Below are 17562 nucleotides of genomic sequence, written 5' to 3'. Positions count from 1 at the left end.
AAGTTTGCTTCGTTTCTCTAAGCAGTCTGAAATCATTAGGCAAAAATTCTAAGTAGTCTACCAGCTGATGTAAAATTTACTAAAGTTACTATACTACTGCTCAAATTATTTTTAAAAAGCAAACATTAAGAGCTCTTATAAGAAATTGGAATACTGGTAAAAATCTAAATATAATTAAAAATTAGTGTAATTACTGTCTAACATTGGGTCTTTAAAAAAATGATTTAATAAATTCTTACCTAGAGACTTTTTGAGATGCTTTCAAAATTGGTGTTCCAACAAATGCTCCAGGCAGCTCTGGATCTGGGAGAGAACATACTACAGGAGATGGTCCTTCTATTTTAGGACTACAAAGAAAATAAAAATGTAACTTTTGATTATGTATCACAAGGAACATTAAATTAAAAATGTTATAAGAAGATAGGATTAGATGGGAGAGAATGGCTTTCATTTTTTATTCTATACATTTCTGTTTATTTACAAATACCAAGGAACATACTCACTTATAAGGACAAAAAACATATTTCTTAGAACAAAACCAATATAAAGTTTTTCCTTTTTATATACACTAATAAACTCTAAGGTTAGACTGTTTATGAATGCTGTTGATATCCAGGAAAGATTATAAAAGTTGTAAGAAAAACGTACCTATTGTAGGCTAAGATGCTATTTTTAGGTTCATCACTTTCCCAGACCTCTCCAACTTTAGATAACACGTTATGGATGAAAGTAGATCTTGTTAACACAGTCCCTATTACAGCTCGCTTTGGAACTGCGGATAATGGTTTGGGCCGAGAAACTGTAAAATGAAGAATGTAGGATTTACTTAATTTAATCTGTAACACTAGAATTTTAATAGAAGATTAATATAAAAGTGATTGGAAAACAGATTACTAGGTAAGAGTTTGGTAAGGTAAAAATTGTATTTGGTTTAATAACATCTATGCAGAAATTCAACAATTTGGGCTTTTAGGAGATGGTCAAAGTTACATGTTCTCTAAAAGTTGGACAAGAGTCTTCAAATGAAATTTAAAAAAGTTCTTTCATTCCTTACTACATTACTAAGTGAACTGTAAAACTTCCAAGAAAGCCTTAAATTTCTTGGGGTAGAATGGCAAATAAACGACCACTGTGATTATTCAAAGCAAAAGTGAGCTAAAATATAAGATAGCAATGGTTGCAGAAGGTAATCATTCAATATAATCTCTAACTTAAACGAAATCTTACCTGTTCGAATAATTGATAACGTTGACACACGGTAAGGCTTAGCTCGCTCAATGGCTAATTTTCGATGGACTCTAGGAAGAACTTTCCCATACTGGTCTAATATAGAATTTCGAGCCACTGATCTCTCCCGCAAGTAAGGATCACGATCATTCTATTGAACATATCATAACTGGTAAAAATTCAATCTTCAAACATGTTAGGTGCTATGTTTATAAATTTACCATTTAAAATACTATGAATACCCAAGACTATCTTCCTCCTACCTACATCTCCATTCTTCCAAACCAAGGACCTCATATACACACCTAATCACGTTACCAAACCTTACCCACCCACCAATAAACTCCAATCCAGTCTTGAGTCACAACTACAAAACACCTATGTCATTTACTAAGTTTCTACCTGTATCAGTAACATGTACTTGTTAGTTTACACCTTTGTACATCCTCACACAGATATTATTTTACATATAAGGAACCCAAGGCAGAGAGTATGTTCCAAGCATACAGAGCAGATTAAGAATTGGTCTGATCCCTGAAGTCCGTGCCCTGTGCACTATATAATTTCTACTGCTGTCTGCTACCTCTCCCCTCCTTTTCCCTGAATGAAGTGATTAGTCTGGCAAAATTGTAGACAGAAATGGCATATATAAAGGAATCAGGTAGATAATAATACCATGTTCCTAATTTTGCTGTAAAAGGTAAGAAAAGGAATCGCCAAGCTCAAATTTCAGTGGTTGGTTACCAAGCTACAAGCTCTTAGATAACAAAGTCACTAGTTTTCCTTATTCTCATCCCCCATAACAAAACAAGTTTGTACCGTAACATTAATCTTCAGAGTTTGGTTCAGCTTCAAGGCAGGGATGTAATTGGCACGCTGTAAATGGTGAACTAAAAGGAATTCATGATTCTGAACACTGGTGCTGGACTGCAAAAATCTCACCAAACACTCCTAGGAAGAACATAATAGATTTGTAAGCTACTAACATTTCCTGAATCTTTGACAAGTTTTTATTGATAAGTCATTACCTGCTCAGTGTCTGTAAATGGTAACTTCAGCAAATCCTCCATTAAGCCCATTTCCTGACAAACTCTGTATGTCTGCTTTAGTAACTCCTCTATATTCGATCTACTAGAATGGTGTCGCAGTAAACTCCAGGCCTCAATAATGCACCTGAAATCAGTGTTTATCAAAGTTTAGTTTTAGAAAAGCTATTTAAAATGTTCAAAACACTTAATCCATCTAAAGATTCTCAAAGATACTTTGTACATGTAATTTATGAGAACTTAATTTAATTGAATACTAATCACTCCATAATTAAGTTTTCTTATGTCAACAAGTCATCTTTAAAGAGATAATTTTATGCTCTTCTGTATCATTATTTAGGTGTAAACTAACAGGAAAGCAAAGTACACAGAAGGTCAAGAGAATAAAAACTAATGTGATTTGAAGAGAACTGAAAAATTAGCATGGTGTGACAGAAAGGCCAGGCTCTTAAGGAAGTGACCATCAGCATGAGAAAGGAGTAGAAAAGAGCAAAGACAGAAACAAGCACATTGTGTTTATGGGGAGGTGAAGGGTTTAGCTTAGTAACAGAAGATTTTGGCTGATCTATAGCAAGATCTGTCTGGAAAACTTGGTTCAATCAGACAATTTTAGACACCATGTAGGGAACACAGATATCCTTCTGTGGACAATAGGTCATTAAATGAAGCAGTGTTTCTCATGATACTCTAAAAACAAACAAAAAAAACACAAGCTTAAAACAGTATAGTGATTACAATACTAAAAAATTAACCAATAGCCCGGTCAGTGTGGCTCAGTGGTTGAACATCGACCCATGATCCAGGAGATCAAGGTTCGATTTCCAGTCAGGGCACATGCCCGGGTTGGGGACTCGATCCCCAGCAGGGGGCATGCAGGAGGCAGAGGATCAGTTACTCATCGTTGATGTTTCTCTCTCTTCTCTCCCTCACCCTTCCTCTCTGAAATCTGACATATTTTTGAAAAAAAATAAAAACAATAAAGCAAATAAATGTCTACATATTTATTAGATAACAAAATGTATTGATTATACCAAATTGACAATGATTAATCTGGCACTTAGACTTTTTGAGGGACTAACTTTCAAAGAAGGGGATAGAATAAAAAATGGCAAGTAGATTAAATATTAAGGAAATCATTTTCTTAAAAAAATCATTCCTAATTCTAAATCAATAGGTAATTCTGACTATAGTAGGCTTAATAAAAAAAGCTTTATAGTTTATATTGAAATAATAACAAATACTGAAAGACTAGTGAATAAATGACATATATAAGAAACCCACAATATGTGAACCAATTTATGGTAATTAATGTTCATAATGAAATAAATCTGAGGAAATTGCGAGTGTCCATATTTTCCGTTGCTTTTCAGATAGAATAGGAGAGAGTCAAACACTGACATTAGAGAGACACATCGATTGGTTGCCTCCTGCTCCTGGACTGGGGCCGAGGATCAAGCCTGCAACCAAGGTATGTGCCCCTGGCTGGAATCGAACCCAGAACCCTTCAGTCCAAGAGCCAACCCTCTAACCAGCTAGGGCAGTCCTTTGTTTTTATTTCTGAACCTACTGTATAGGACAAAATGTTGCTGGATTTCTGGAGACTGGCTAATTGAAGCTTTACTGTACTTGAGAGGAGAAAACAGCCAACATGTCCAATAGAAACAAGCTGCCCAGCAACCTGCCACAGTTACAGAATCTGCCAGCCTACATGGAGGAGTTTCCACAACAGTATAACACTATAAATCCAATGTGGAGATTTTAGATTACAACCAAATAAACCAGGCAAAGAATTGGCAGAGCTGGTGATGTTTATGGCACAGATTGGTAACTGCTACCCAGAACATTTAAGTAACTTTCCTCAGGAGTTGAAAGATCATCTCTCCTACAATCATGCTGTCTTGGATCCAGATCTTCATTTGGTAGAGCCAGTATTTGGATAATTTGTGCTGTGTGTTCCTGTGTATGCGTCTAATATGTGTTTAAATTAAAATACCTCTCAAGTAAACATTTTTAAATTGTAAAGCAGAACGTGTCGCCCTTTCCTTTTAAAATCCTTCTGTGGCTTCTTATTTATACTTAGAATAAAACTCAAATCCATTAAAAGAGAGAGAGGTTTAGAAATTACATGTTTACTATAGCTAAGAGAAAATGAGGATCTTAGCAAATCAGAGAAACATGCTATGTATGACTGATTCAAAGGACAATGGAATAAAAAAAGAAAAAACAGCAGCCTTTCAAACGTGTTTTTTCTAACTTTCCAACATCTGCACTTTGATGTAAGCATTAGTGGTCACTTACCACCTCTAAAAGGACTAAAAAGTGAGAAACTTATATGCAACTGAAAAAACTCACATGCTGCTTGCGAACCCAGTATTAGAACTCTTTACTCATTTATTAAATTATTTGTCACTTTTAACTTCTTATATTCACTCTAGACAATGTTTTAGCTAGCTAAGTTTTTTATTTATTTATTGATTTTTAGAGAGAGAGAGAAAGAGAGAAACATCAATTTGTTGTCCCACTTATTTATGCATTCATTGATTGTTTCTTATATGTGCCCTGACTGGGGACTAAACCCACAACCCTAGCATATGGGGATGACACCCTAACCAACTGAGCTACCCAGCCAGGGCCTAGCCAAACACCTTTGCTCGCCCAAATTATTTCTACAAATACTTCCTAATTCATAACATTTGAGGACACTGTAAGTTTCTACATGTCTAGCCAACCTATTATTAAACTACAGAATTTTTCTTCTGATTCAACCCTATCCCCTCAAATACATTGTTTAACCAAACAGAACAAAAACTTAACTTTCAGAGTGCTGATACTAACATGCTGTTTGGTTCACAAATGACACATGGGGGTGAGTAAAATGACCAATTCATAAAAATATAAAAATGATCAACCTCCCAGCCAAAGTGGTTCAGTTGGTTGAGTGTCATCCTGTGCACCAAAAGGTTGCTGGTTAGATTCCCAGTCACGGCACATACCTGGGTTGCAGGGATCCTCGGTTGGGGCACATATGGAAGGCAACATCAATGTCTCTCTCTCTTTCTCAGCATGTCCTCGGGTGAGAATTAAAAACCAAAAACCAAAAAACCACCACTATCAAAAGGATTGAAAAAAAAAAGAGTTGTATAAAATAAAGTTATAATTTGGTAAGAAATTTCAGTTCCAAGCAATTTCTCCAACTAATTTGGTTAACAAGGAAACCCACTAACCAGACTGCCCTATTTTCAAACATCCATTTAACTTGTCACTATTAATATATATGACAAATATAATAATTACAGCAGTACTACTATAATATAAATGGCAAATATATCATGCTGATTAGAGAACATTAAAATACTGCCAAGGGAAGAAACAATATAAAGACATCACCTGTTGAAATCTTGTTCAAGTATTAAGGTATGAAACCTGATACTTCAGTTATTTAAATAGATGCTTCTAAGTTTCCTTTCTATAACAATGCAATGGCAAGTATCAAATGCAAAGAACTGCAATACCCAAGCAACCAATATTACCAAAAATACCAGAGTACCATCATTAAAATATACTCTTAAAGAATATAATTATCACCCTGGCCAGGTAGCTCAGTTGGTTATAGAGCGTCATCCCGATATGCCAAGGATATCCCTAGTCAGGGCACATACAGGAATCAACCAATGAATGCATAAATAAGTGGAACAATTTGAAGTTTCTCTCTCTCTCAAACCAATAATAATAACAAATATATATATAAAATTACCAACTCAACATGACTTTATTCTTTCTCTATACTTCTGGCTCCTTTTCAGTACTCAGACATCAACTATTCATGCAGGAGACTGCCAATATTCTCAATCAGCAACAGATACAATTTTAAACCTCAGTTTGGTTTCCTCTGTTACTGAAGGTACCTCTTTATTTTATTATAGATAAAAGATGTACTACATTTTTCTTAAGGTTGAAAGATGAAGAATTTTAAGAGTACTATATAAAACAAAAGCAAAATATATATTGCTACTGTCTATTTCATCAATGCCTTTATATTAATAGATATGAGCAAGAGGATGACTGTACTTTCAAAATATGTACTTACCGATTAAAAAGCAAAACAGTGATGTGAAGAATAATATCACTATCACTGGACACTGTTGGCTTCATTGTTTGAATATATCTGAGGGCTTGTCTGTGCTCACCCTGACTCATAAAGGCTTCAATAATCTTTGAATGCTGCCATGACACAGGTTTTGCAGTAGCTGGGTGAAACAGAAGATCCAAACCATTCTGTAAAAATGACATGAAAATTGGTTAAAAAGACAGGCAATATTAAAGCCACAAAAATCAAGATAAAACCAGTATAAATACAAACTGAAAAGATCTACTTTAATCTCTAATAAACTTTATTTTAAATAAAAGCCTTATCAAAAGCCTCACACTTTTGAGGCCTCATTATGCAATTATACACAATCCCTCCATCACCATCTTCATACATCAACGTTAAATCCTGCCTTCTGTGGTTCCCCCAACAAGCTAAACATATTTCTAACATAACAACCACTATATCTGCACTATTAGTAATGGTTCAGGTTTATTTCCTCCTTTAGACAGAAACCTGGGGTTCTTAACCGTTTTATCTTTGTATTCTTACTGCCTAAGGTAGTGAAGGCATTGCCTGAATGAACTCCCTAAATTATCTCTGGAAGTAGACTGAATCATATCTTTAATATCAAATTTAATCATTACATTATTTTAATAGTTTACAAAAGCTTTCATTCTAGGTGAAATAACAGACTCACCTCATTGTCATTATGATCTATCAGCCAAAACCCTTGAATAAGTTTAACCTGGTCCCAAGAAATGGCAAAGGCAGTTGGAAATGACTCAATAGCAGTATCCGTTTTGTTTGGGAACGAATACATAATATCAAGTAGCAAATAAATGGTCTTTGAAAAAGAGGATTAAGGACAATAAACAAAAACTCCTGCATATGTATTTGTAATAGGTAGCAACAGAATATAACAGGAAAGATTCCTGAAAGACTTTAGTGTTTAGAAATAATTATGGATATCCAGCTAGGGGAAGTATAGTTTTATTAAATATGGGTACAGCTACACCCATGACCGACTTCATTCCTTCTCAACTGTAAGTACCACCACAAAGGAGACGAACTAAAGCATACTTTCTTCACAAAGTCAGCAGCTTAGCAAATTTAAGAAACAAAGCTATAGACAAAATTCCAGTTATCCAGCAAAACCTGGCAGCTTAAGCAAATGCATCAAGTGTCTTATAAATTATGAATAGAACTACACATTTTTGAATAAATAACTGACAGTACAAAATCTTTTTCAAAGACCACAGGGCTCAACACAATGTCTAAGGTAATAAATATTAAGCTAACTTAAATGTACTCATATTCGGCACATAAGTTAACCTATCTGAGTATGACTACTTGCCAGTAACATTTTAGAACAGCTGTTCTAAACTTTGGTAGTGTCTCAGACACATTTGAGAATCTGATGAAAGCCATAGACCCTATCCCTACAAAAATAAACATAAAACAAAAGTTGGCAGTTTCAGGTTAACCACAGACCATCTGAACCCAACCCACAGGTCCTGGGTTAAGCAACCTTCCTTTTAAAAAATTCAAATGTGAAATTGAGATTGGATAAGATTTGTAACGGTTCCTACTATTCTGAAGTTTTGTGACTTTGGTAATACATGAATTGATGAAAATTTTAAAGGATACAATAGAATGTTTGCTTGCTTCAGTAACGTCGTCTAGTAGGTATATGTCAAGTAGTGCCTATAAAAGAGAAAAAATTCAGTGCATTTTATATACTCATTCATTCATGCTCCTTGTTTTTCCCAGGACTGGGCCAGGTATGAAAATACAGCTAAGGATATCTCCCTGCCCACAATTTGGTAGACATTTTAAGAGATACAATGTTATTGCAAACCTACATGTAGACTAGGAGGAGGATATTTTCCTGTGCCTCCTTCATCCCGTTTCCACAACTTCTCAACTCGATCTCCTAACTGAGAAACCATTCCATCGATCATCAAATAATCAGGGTTCCATTTCCCTCTGTAATAAGGGGAACATTAAAGATTATTTTAATATTAGTGGTAATTATTATTATCAAACAATAGCAATGAACTCTTAAAAGTAACGATCCCAACTATTAAAGGGAGAAGAGTTGTGAAGGGGGGCAGGGGAAGAGAAAATAAGGAATACAACAAAAAACAGTCGTCCAAGTCCTGAAATGTGCAACTGTTAACGCACAGAATGTAAAATAACTGGTGATATACTTTATGCTCTTTTGATGAATAGCAGCTTCCAGTCTTTTTCTGAATAAGAATTCCGAATAAGAATTCCCAGAAAAAATACATGCTTAAAGTATAGAATCTCCTCTAACAATGAATCATGGTAAATAGTTTTATTTAGGAAATAATAGACATACTCATGTTCTAAAATAAAAGTGTGACCAGTGTGACCATTAGGTCAAGGCAAACATTACAAATAAAATAGTAATGTTGGTAGCAAATTCTGATACTTTACTGAGAATTCCACCCATTTAATCATTTTATAACATGATGAATTCTGTTCTACCTCAGAAGCCTTTCTGACTTCTTACGAAGGAATTTCTAAAATGTTGTTTGAAGGTTCTGAATGTACTATACCTTGATAAAAGCTCACACTTCTGTCGACGATTGGTGTAGTAGTTCTGAATTACAGGGTAGTTGTAGAATAACCTTGACAACTGCACAGCATCATCTAGATTTTTTTTTTAAGAGTTGGAAAAGAAGCTAGTAATATTTCCAAAATATCCCAACAATACTTAGGTTACTCACATTGATATTTTACTATAATTTTATATTGTTGTTTAATTTGTAAGCTTAAATTTAAGTAATACTACCCATCCCTTTATTAATAGATGCACAAATGAGAAAACCAAGTCTCTCATAAACATCTCTAACAACAAGGATGCTAAGAGAATTATGAAAAAGAAAGATCAACAGCAATTAAGGACAGTGAGAGAGAAACATGTTTAAAATCTAATGTTTAAATAAAATCTAATCCTGGGAATGCAAGAAGTTAGAGGCTTTAGAAGTGTATCCTAAACAAATATTGTGAAAGTCAAATTCTGTAACTCTTGATACTGACATTAATCATTAGATAAAAGGAGGTATTTAAATAATGGCAAATAATATTAGTTAATAACCATATTTAAAGAGCCCTTAAGAGAAAAAGATTGAAAAATTAGATTATAAAATACTTAAGTTCTGTGGAACTAAATTATAGCTGGTGATATTGAACCAAGTTTCAGAAGCCATGTTTTGTCAAACATTCTTTCCTTCAAAATGTTATTCAATAAACATGTATGGAAAACCTGTGTATCAGGCACAGAGTGAGGTACTGAAGATACAGACTTAGGAAGGGTGTAAGAAAAGAAGGTAAGAATAAAAGAAAACATAGGTGAGGCAGTGGAAGAAAGAAAACCCCAAACATTAGAACACAACAAAATTATGAAGATTTAAGAATGTTTCAATTAATATTTATAGATTAAGTAAATATTTTACCTAAGCCCTCTGGTAAAAGCCCAGAATGAGAGAACCAAAGAACCATTTGTGCATACTGACAGATGAGCTGAGAAACCATACACTTGTTGGTTAAGTCCATACGACCTGTAAAGAAGAGGTAAACACCAGTTGTTTAACTTTCAACCACAAATGAAAAATCAAGACACTCAGAAGTTTTCAAAAACTAACTAATTCCATGGTGATTTTTAACAGTGTTAAAACTTAGCTTGAACAAATAGTTTCCAAAATGCTAAAGTAACTCACTGACTACAGTAGACGGTTTAGGTAAATGTGCTTCCATCTATACTTCCATTTAGCTAATTTCAGAAGTCAAATTTATACATTAATATAAACTATACATTATCATTAACATAGGTTATTCACACCAGGCCTTTAAATAAAATTTACTATCTTATTTAAATGGCAAAATGGCAGAAAAAAATTACAATGACCTCTATGAATAAAATCTTACGCATAATTTTAAAATTTGAAATTCTACTGTAAATGCATTATACCTTAATAGTCATTAGGTTTAACTCCAAAATTTCCCACACTAATTTAAGCATGGGATCACGATACAGCTAATAACATTCTGAAGCTTTTCATAAACAAACAAAACAGCATTTGAGAAAGAATGGCCTTTTTGCACAATGATCCATCTAAGACAGGAAAATTTACTCTTTTTTGAAGTCAAGAAGTAAAATTTAACAAAACATTCATTAATATAAGACAAATAGCATACCTCTTTCAGTGATCTCTTGTGCCTCTGTTGCAAAACAACTTAAGACTGTATTAAGATTGCTAAGAAGCAAATGGCATTGTTGAATAGACTGTATAGTCTGTGGATCAATGAAACGACACGAACCATCAAATAATGATGTGCCTTTCAAGGATAAAATACACAATTAGTTTTGACACAGTAAATCTGAATTAATTAAACTCACAACTGCAAACTTTCTCAAATTCCTATTGACCACAATTATTCTATACATTAAGAGATTTACAAAGACAAGCTTGAAATGGCAAACACCCTCCAGGAACCAAGAAGGGACAATTTTTTTTTTTTTATATATAGATGAGGTAAGCAGTACATAAGCACAGAGAAGGTGATATAGATTCAACTTCAGATTCAGTAAAAATCAGTTATATGCATTAAATGCTGCTTCAAATAAATCTTTTATATTAGAACTTTTATGTACCATTATGTACCAGTAATTGCTTTGCAATTAATATTTTATAAGAACTTTCTTCCACCTTAAGTCTTCAAAAGTGAGACACTAAAACTAAGACTCAGATAAAGACTTATTACAATAAAATTGCAGGCATGTTATAATTCTTTGTAGACTCAGTTGTCCTTTCATTTCAAATTGAAGGTTGAGTTTACAACCTTGGGGGGGCGTTTAATTGCAACTGGTTATATCTTTTGATAAGATTTAAAGATTTAACTGCTTTAATATTTACATGTAAATGCACTTTACTATGTAATGTATAATAATTGCTATGTTGTTGAAAACAAATATCTGAACTCTAAAACCTTCCTTCCTCAAATCAAATTATTTGCTTTACCCCCGGGCTGGGCAGGTCAGTTGCTGGGTAGAGCAATGTCACAATATGCCAAGGTTGCAGTTTTGATCCCTGGTCAGGGCACATACAAGAACCGAACCAACCAATGAATGCATAAATAAGTGAAACAGCAAATCAATCTCTCTCATCAATTAAAAAAACAAACACCAAAGTATTTGCTTTACCTCTCATACATTAGGTATGCTTATTTTGTATCTTTTGTCTAAAAAATAAATCTTCATTTAACCATTAATGAAGCTGAAGGCAGTAATAATGGCTGTGTTGTTACCAAGTTCAAGTTTGAAACACCACATTATGCTCAAAGAATAATAAAGGCAGAGAATTTTATAAACTGAGTTTTTTCTTTTTTCACATATTCTGAAAACATTTTCTTCTGAAAAAAATAAGTATTTTTTTACCCTGATTCTGAATTATTAGGTGTTCCAGACTTCAACTGTACTGATTACTGAAATATTTAAAATTATTTACTCCGTGTTTATAGTTTCATAAGTATGGCCTAAAATACAATAGAATCCCATGTCTTCCTATACAACTTTGTTGATTTAAAAATCCTATTAAGAATGAAATTTTTAAATCCATTTTTCATTCATCATGCCACAACAGAAATAAAAACATATACTTCTAAATAAACTTTAATTTTACTTTCATGTACAGAGCAATCATGTATTATTGCCTTTTAACATTATTTTTGCACTAATTGGGCATAATGGATTTTTAATATTCACAAGATACCTCAAAACTCAAAGTGTACAACAGACTAAAAGTCAGACAGTCAACAGGAAAAAGACTCGGCAGGACCGACAACGGCACCGGTTAGAAAATAGACGATGAGCTTTATGCTGCTTTTCAGCTCTTTGAACTCATAAATATTTTAAATAGAAAATGAGTAAGTAGAGGAGCTTCTGAGGTTAGCTGGCATATTCTCCTTAATCATAAGTATTTTTTGTAAATTAAACTCAAGATCAAAAGATAGATAAGTTATAATTCTAAGACTTGCTACTGCGGATATAATACATTGCCAGTTTAACAATCTGTTGCAAAATCTTCAAGAGGAAACAATTTTGGTATATTGGGGGGGAACGGATTAGCCAAAGAACTTCTATGCATAACCCATGGACACAGACAATAGTGTGGTGAAAGCCTAGGGAGGGAGTGGGGTGGAGGGGGTCAATGGGGGGAAAAAGGAGGGATATCTGTACTATTTTCAAAAATAAGGATAAATTAAGAAAAAAAAAAGATAAGCTGATCTTCAAGCAAATGCCTTTGCTCAGTGGAAATTATATTATTCATTTTTAAATTATGTAAAAAAGAAAATTAATGTAATGCCTATCTAAAAAAAGAGGTAAAGGAAAGAAATAATTTTGTCATTCTAATGTAAAAAGAAAGTTTTCTTCTGGGCCTTCTTTAGAGAGTTTATAAGTTCAAAATGATTAAAATTATTATTACCTACTTAAAAAAAAGATTAATTTTTAATATAACACTTACATAGTCTGTCAAATTCCTCTTTTGTGAGAATCACTTTATTCCATGTCCATTCAAGAACAAAGCGCAAATTAGCAGCAGAATTTGGTTGTTCTTATTTGTAAATTTAAGAGGGAAAAAAGAATGGTTATTAATTACAAATAAAAAATGAGTAACTTTTTAGTGGAGAAACCTGACAGAAACCACCCTAACCAAGTGACCAAGGTAAAAATCAACATTAACAGAAACAAACTGGTATCATGTATCCTTCTCAGTTCAGTACATCACTTTACGTGAAAAATGTAAAATCTGAATCTAATCATGAGGAAATATCAACAAACACAAACTGAAAGTCAGTCTACAAAATAACAGGGTTATATTCTTTAAAAATGTCAATTTTTGGAAAGACAAAGGCTTAGGAATTAAACCAACTTCAGATTAAAATGACATGAAAATTGCCCTGGCCAGGTGTGGCTTAGTTGGGAGTGTCCTCCCCTATATCAAAAGGTTTTAGGCTGGAGCCCTGGTGTGGTAGCTCAGTTGATTAGGCGTCCTCCTGATACACCAAGGCTGTGGGTTCAATTCCCAGTCAGGGCACATACAAGAAGCAACCAATGAATGCATCAATAAGTGGAACAACAAATTGATCTCTCTCAAATAAATAAAATTTAAAAAAAAAAAGTTTTCTGGTTCGATCAGTCGGGGTGAGTACAGGAGGGAACCGATTGATATTCTCACTCTCCCATCCTCTCTTTAAAAAAAATAGGCATGAAAATTAAATACAATATATATTCTGCATTCCCTACTGCCCAAAAATGCTACAAAGGACATTACTGGGACAATTAGTGAGATTCCAATATCTGCAGATTAGATAATGGCATGTTATCAATGTTAATTTTCATGATTTTTATAGTTGCAAAGTGGTTTTAAGTAAATATCCTTGTTCATAGAAGGAAATAATATTGAATTATTTATGGGTAAAGAAGCACAATGTCTTCAACTTATTCTCAAATGATTCCAAACAAAAATAATTTGTGTGTAAAGAGTGAGAGTTATGCAAACAACTTGGATAAATCCCCAAAGAATTTTGTTAAGTGGAAAAGAGACAACCCCAAAAGGTTATATACTGTATGATTCCATTTGTGAACATTTTAAAAATAATAAAATTATAGAAATAGAGATTAGTGATTGCCAGGGGTTAGGGATGTGGCTATAAAAGGGCAACACAGGGTACCCTGATTTGATGATGTTGTTAGAGGTTTGCCCCATTTTACCATTGGGGTGGTGGTAAAGTGTATAAAGGAGCTCTCTATGTCTTTTAATTGTGTAACTGCATGTGAATCTACAAATAGTTCTAAATTAAGTTTAACCACCCCCACAAACAGCAGGGTGATAATTTTAAAAATACAAAAGTAATTTTTCATTAAAAATCATAATCTTACCATCCAATATCCACCTTCTGATATACCCAGTCAAAAGTCCCAGGGAACTTGTATGGATTGCTGCTGACAATACAGCTTTTAATTGTTCTTCCTACATCATGAATGAAAAAAAGTAGGAAGAAATTATATAAGAAAGGATATGTAATCACAGACTCAGAGGTAGGAAGTTCTAGCTCAGAATACAAAACTTTAAAGGCTTAAAAATCATTATGACTCACTAGGATGGCTATATAATAATTGGCTATATAATAAAAGACAGACAATAATGAGCATTGGTGATGACCCAGCAATTCCACACCTAGGTATACACCCAACAGAAATGAAAACACAGTACCACACAAGAACTCAATGTGAAGCAGCATTATTCCTAACAGCCAAAAAACTGTCCATCAACTGAAGAATGGATTTAAAAAATATGGTATACTCATATGGTCAAATATTAGCCATAAAATGGAATGAAGTACTGATACATGCTACAACATAAATGAACCTTGAAAACATTATGCTAAATTAAAGAAGTCACAAAAGGCCATATATTAAGATTCCATTTATATGAAATACCTAGGATAAATTTATCTATAAAGACAGAAAGCAAGTTAGTGGTTATGATAAGCTGGAAGAGAGAGAGAAGGGAAAGGGGTGACTGCTAATGGGTATGGGGACTTTTGGAAGGTGATGAAAATGTTCTAAAATTGAATGTGTTTCCTGTCCTATATCCTAATATACAGCTAATCTATGATACAAAAGAAACTATGTTCAAATCATCTCACCTGCCCTGGTTGGGTTGCTCAGTTGGTTGGAGTGTCGCCCCCTACACCAAATGGTTGCGGGTTTGATTCTCAGTCAGGGCACATACCTAGGTTGCAGGTTCGATCCCCAGTCGGGGTGAGTACAGGAGGCAACCAATTGATGTTTCTCTCTCTCTCTCTCTCTCTCTAAGATCAATAAAAACATACCCTCAGTTGAGGATTAAAAAAAAAAAAATCATCTTACCTGACTTAAACTGGAAGGCTGAACATCAGTAAGTCTTGGTGAGAGAAGGCCAGCCACAAGACATCGATTATAACCATCAGAAATGACTTCATTGATAAATGGTCCCGACTTCTTTAAAAAAGTCAAAGTCTGAAACAGGTCGATCGATAAGATATCAATCAATACTCAATTCAAATAACCAAATTTAAGAACACATAATAAACTCATTACCCTACTTATCCACTTAACATTTTGAGTAAAACTAAAAACACTGAAATGGAAATTGTGGAAGACTACATTTCTGTACTTCTTTCAAGGAAAAAGGTTTATAGATACTAAAGCTAAATCAATGCTTCCTAATTATAATACTATTGATAAGGGTACTTTAGGTAGCTTATATGTATTTATGAAAGGTACCTGTAACCTTCTCTAAAGCTGATAGACTTGGTGACAGATCTTAATGAACTGAACACACCACACACACACAACATCCTGCAGTTTATACCTCCCTCTTGGTCTAATATAAAAGAAATCTGATATGAAGTATAAATATGGAATTCATTCATATCTAAGTGATTATGAATTAAAAGGTCTGTCACTTGGTGTTTTCCTGGAAAAGTATTTTTCAACATATAGTCATCACCCACTCTGTGGCAGGCAATGGTACCACTGTGCTAGGTACCTTCTTTGCATTATTTTATTTATTCATAAGAGTTCTGAAGAAAGGAGAATTCAGAGAAAGGATAAAAAGGGATATGGTAAGGTGATGACCTATTTTGCTCTTTTCTTTGGGGTTCAAGGAGCTAACATCCACAGAAAGCTGCTAAAAACACCCCAGTATCTCTCATTAACCGAGTAAGAGGGTACCATAAAGTTTAAATCCATGATCTGACTTGAGTTCGATACGAAACACTGTCCACATTGTCAGCTGTTACCTACCTCCTTCTGAAAGCCAGTACAAGTTAAATGAACAACTCCTGAGTTTAACAAACAAGTGGAATCTAAAAAAAAGATTTAAAAAATCCACTTAAATATTACATTTGAGATGGCACTGATACAACAGAATTTATCTTAACAAATTGCTAGCCAAGGTATCAAATTATATATAAAAACTTCAAAATAATTTCTCCAAGTATTTCTATCTTGAGATACGTATAAACCTTATCACAAATGCACTAAATGTGAAATATTTAATCTTTTCTAGCAAATTCAAAAGTGATTTCTTTATAAACCATGTATTAAATTTCTCATGTACATGTATCAAATTAACTTAAGTTATCCATATATTATATGACAACAAGATATGAATAGGTAATACTATATACCTACGTTAAACATAAATACACACACGCACATACTCTTGCATGTTATTTTTCTTAAAAGGTAATGTTAGGGAAATACATACCAAAATTATATGAACTTGGGTTAAAAAACTGCTCAGGAGGTGAGTATGAAGGAGAAACTCCTCGACTTAAACTTCTTTCGTGTACTAATATATCCAAGATGTAATGTGGAGAAGTCCTACTTACAAGAGAATCCAGTGACCACAATGCAAAATAAGAGCAATTATGTAGATATTCTCCCGATCTGAAAGAAAAGTTGACAAAATTATAAAATAACTCGACTGTTACAGATACAAATACCAAGGGCGGGGGGGGGGGGGGGATCGTACCTTAACGAATCTGGCATTTGTGCATGATACCAACGATTTATGTCAAAAATCCCCAAATATACAGAAGGCTTTCCTTGTCCATATATATTCACTTGCCAGGTAAAGATTGAAACACTAGTGTCAGGAGACAGAGCTAAAAGAAAAATAATTTTACAAAATAGAATTATCTCAAAGTAAAATCTCCCAATTAATATTATGAGATTTTCCTCAGAAATCTGTATTTGATTTAATTTGCCAAAATACATTCCTATCACATACTTTATAAGTAGAGATTTATTCACTTGTATCTTGACTGTTTTTATATTTCAAGAACATCTTATTAAGAACTCATCAGTAAAGTTATATTCTGGCTCGTTTTCAGTTAACACCTTGGCAACTTTGAGGTATTGGAGGTAGAAAGTAGAAAATTATTTGAATCAATATTCTCCCAAGAATGATACATAGCCAGAACCAGAGAGTACCAGTACCTAAAATGGATGCCTTTATGCCTTAGAGCTTAATTCTTTAAATGAATTCTGTTTGAGTAGGACTGATCTAGCTATATGGTAAAGAGGAAAAAAGACAAGTACCTTAGCGGTGGCTATGG

The 17562-nt window shown here is 33.7% G+C and overlaps 1 protein-coding gene across 2 annotated transcripts in view; it reads right to left on the bottom strand.

Moving 5' to 3' along the window:
- The window catches only part of AHCTF1 (AT-hook containing transcription factor 1), a 56945-nt gene that overhangs the window by 20598 nt on the left and 18785 nt on the right, over positions 1-17562 (bottom strand). For both annotated transcript variants that reach the window (XM_081123772.1, XM_081123773.1), the window contains 18 exons: positions 16977-17109; positions 16710-16891; positions 16244-16305; positions 15326-15454; positions 14333-14423; positions 12915-13004; positions 10588-10728; positions 9846-9950; positions 8946-9039; positions 8226-8349; positions 8011-8067; positions 7061-7207; positions 6361-6548; positions 2256-2400; positions 2047-2178; positions 1228-1378; positions 649-799; positions 240-347 (listed from right to left, as the gene is read on the bottom strand). In XM_081123772.1, coding sequence (XP_080979898.1) covers positions 240-347; positions 649-799; positions 1228-1378; positions 2047-2178; positions 2256-2400; positions 6361-6548; positions 7061-7207; positions 8011-8067; positions 8226-8349; positions 8946-9039; positions 9846-9950; positions 10588-10728; positions 12915-13004; positions 14333-14423; positions 15326-15454; positions 16244-16305; positions 16710-16891; positions 16977-17109 — 2230 coding nt within the window. The remainder of the gene's footprint in view (positions 1-239; positions 348-648; positions 800-1227; positions 1379-2046; positions 2179-2255; positions 2401-6360; positions 6549-7060; positions 7208-8010; positions 8068-8225; positions 8350-8945; positions 9040-9845; positions 9951-10587; positions 10729-12914; positions 13005-14332; positions 14424-15325; positions 15455-16243; positions 16306-16709; positions 16892-16976; positions 17110-17562) is intronic.

This window comes from Miniopterus schreibersii (genome assembly GCF_964146895.1).
Source record: "Miniopterus schreibersii genome assembly, chromosome: 21".
Classification (NCBI taxonomy): Eukaryota; Metazoa; Chordata; class Mammalia; order Chiroptera; family Miniopteridae; genus Miniopterus; species Miniopterus schreibersii.
The sequence above is the reverse complement of the archived record's forward strand: the minus strand, read 5'-3'. Positions and strand labels throughout refer to the sequence as shown.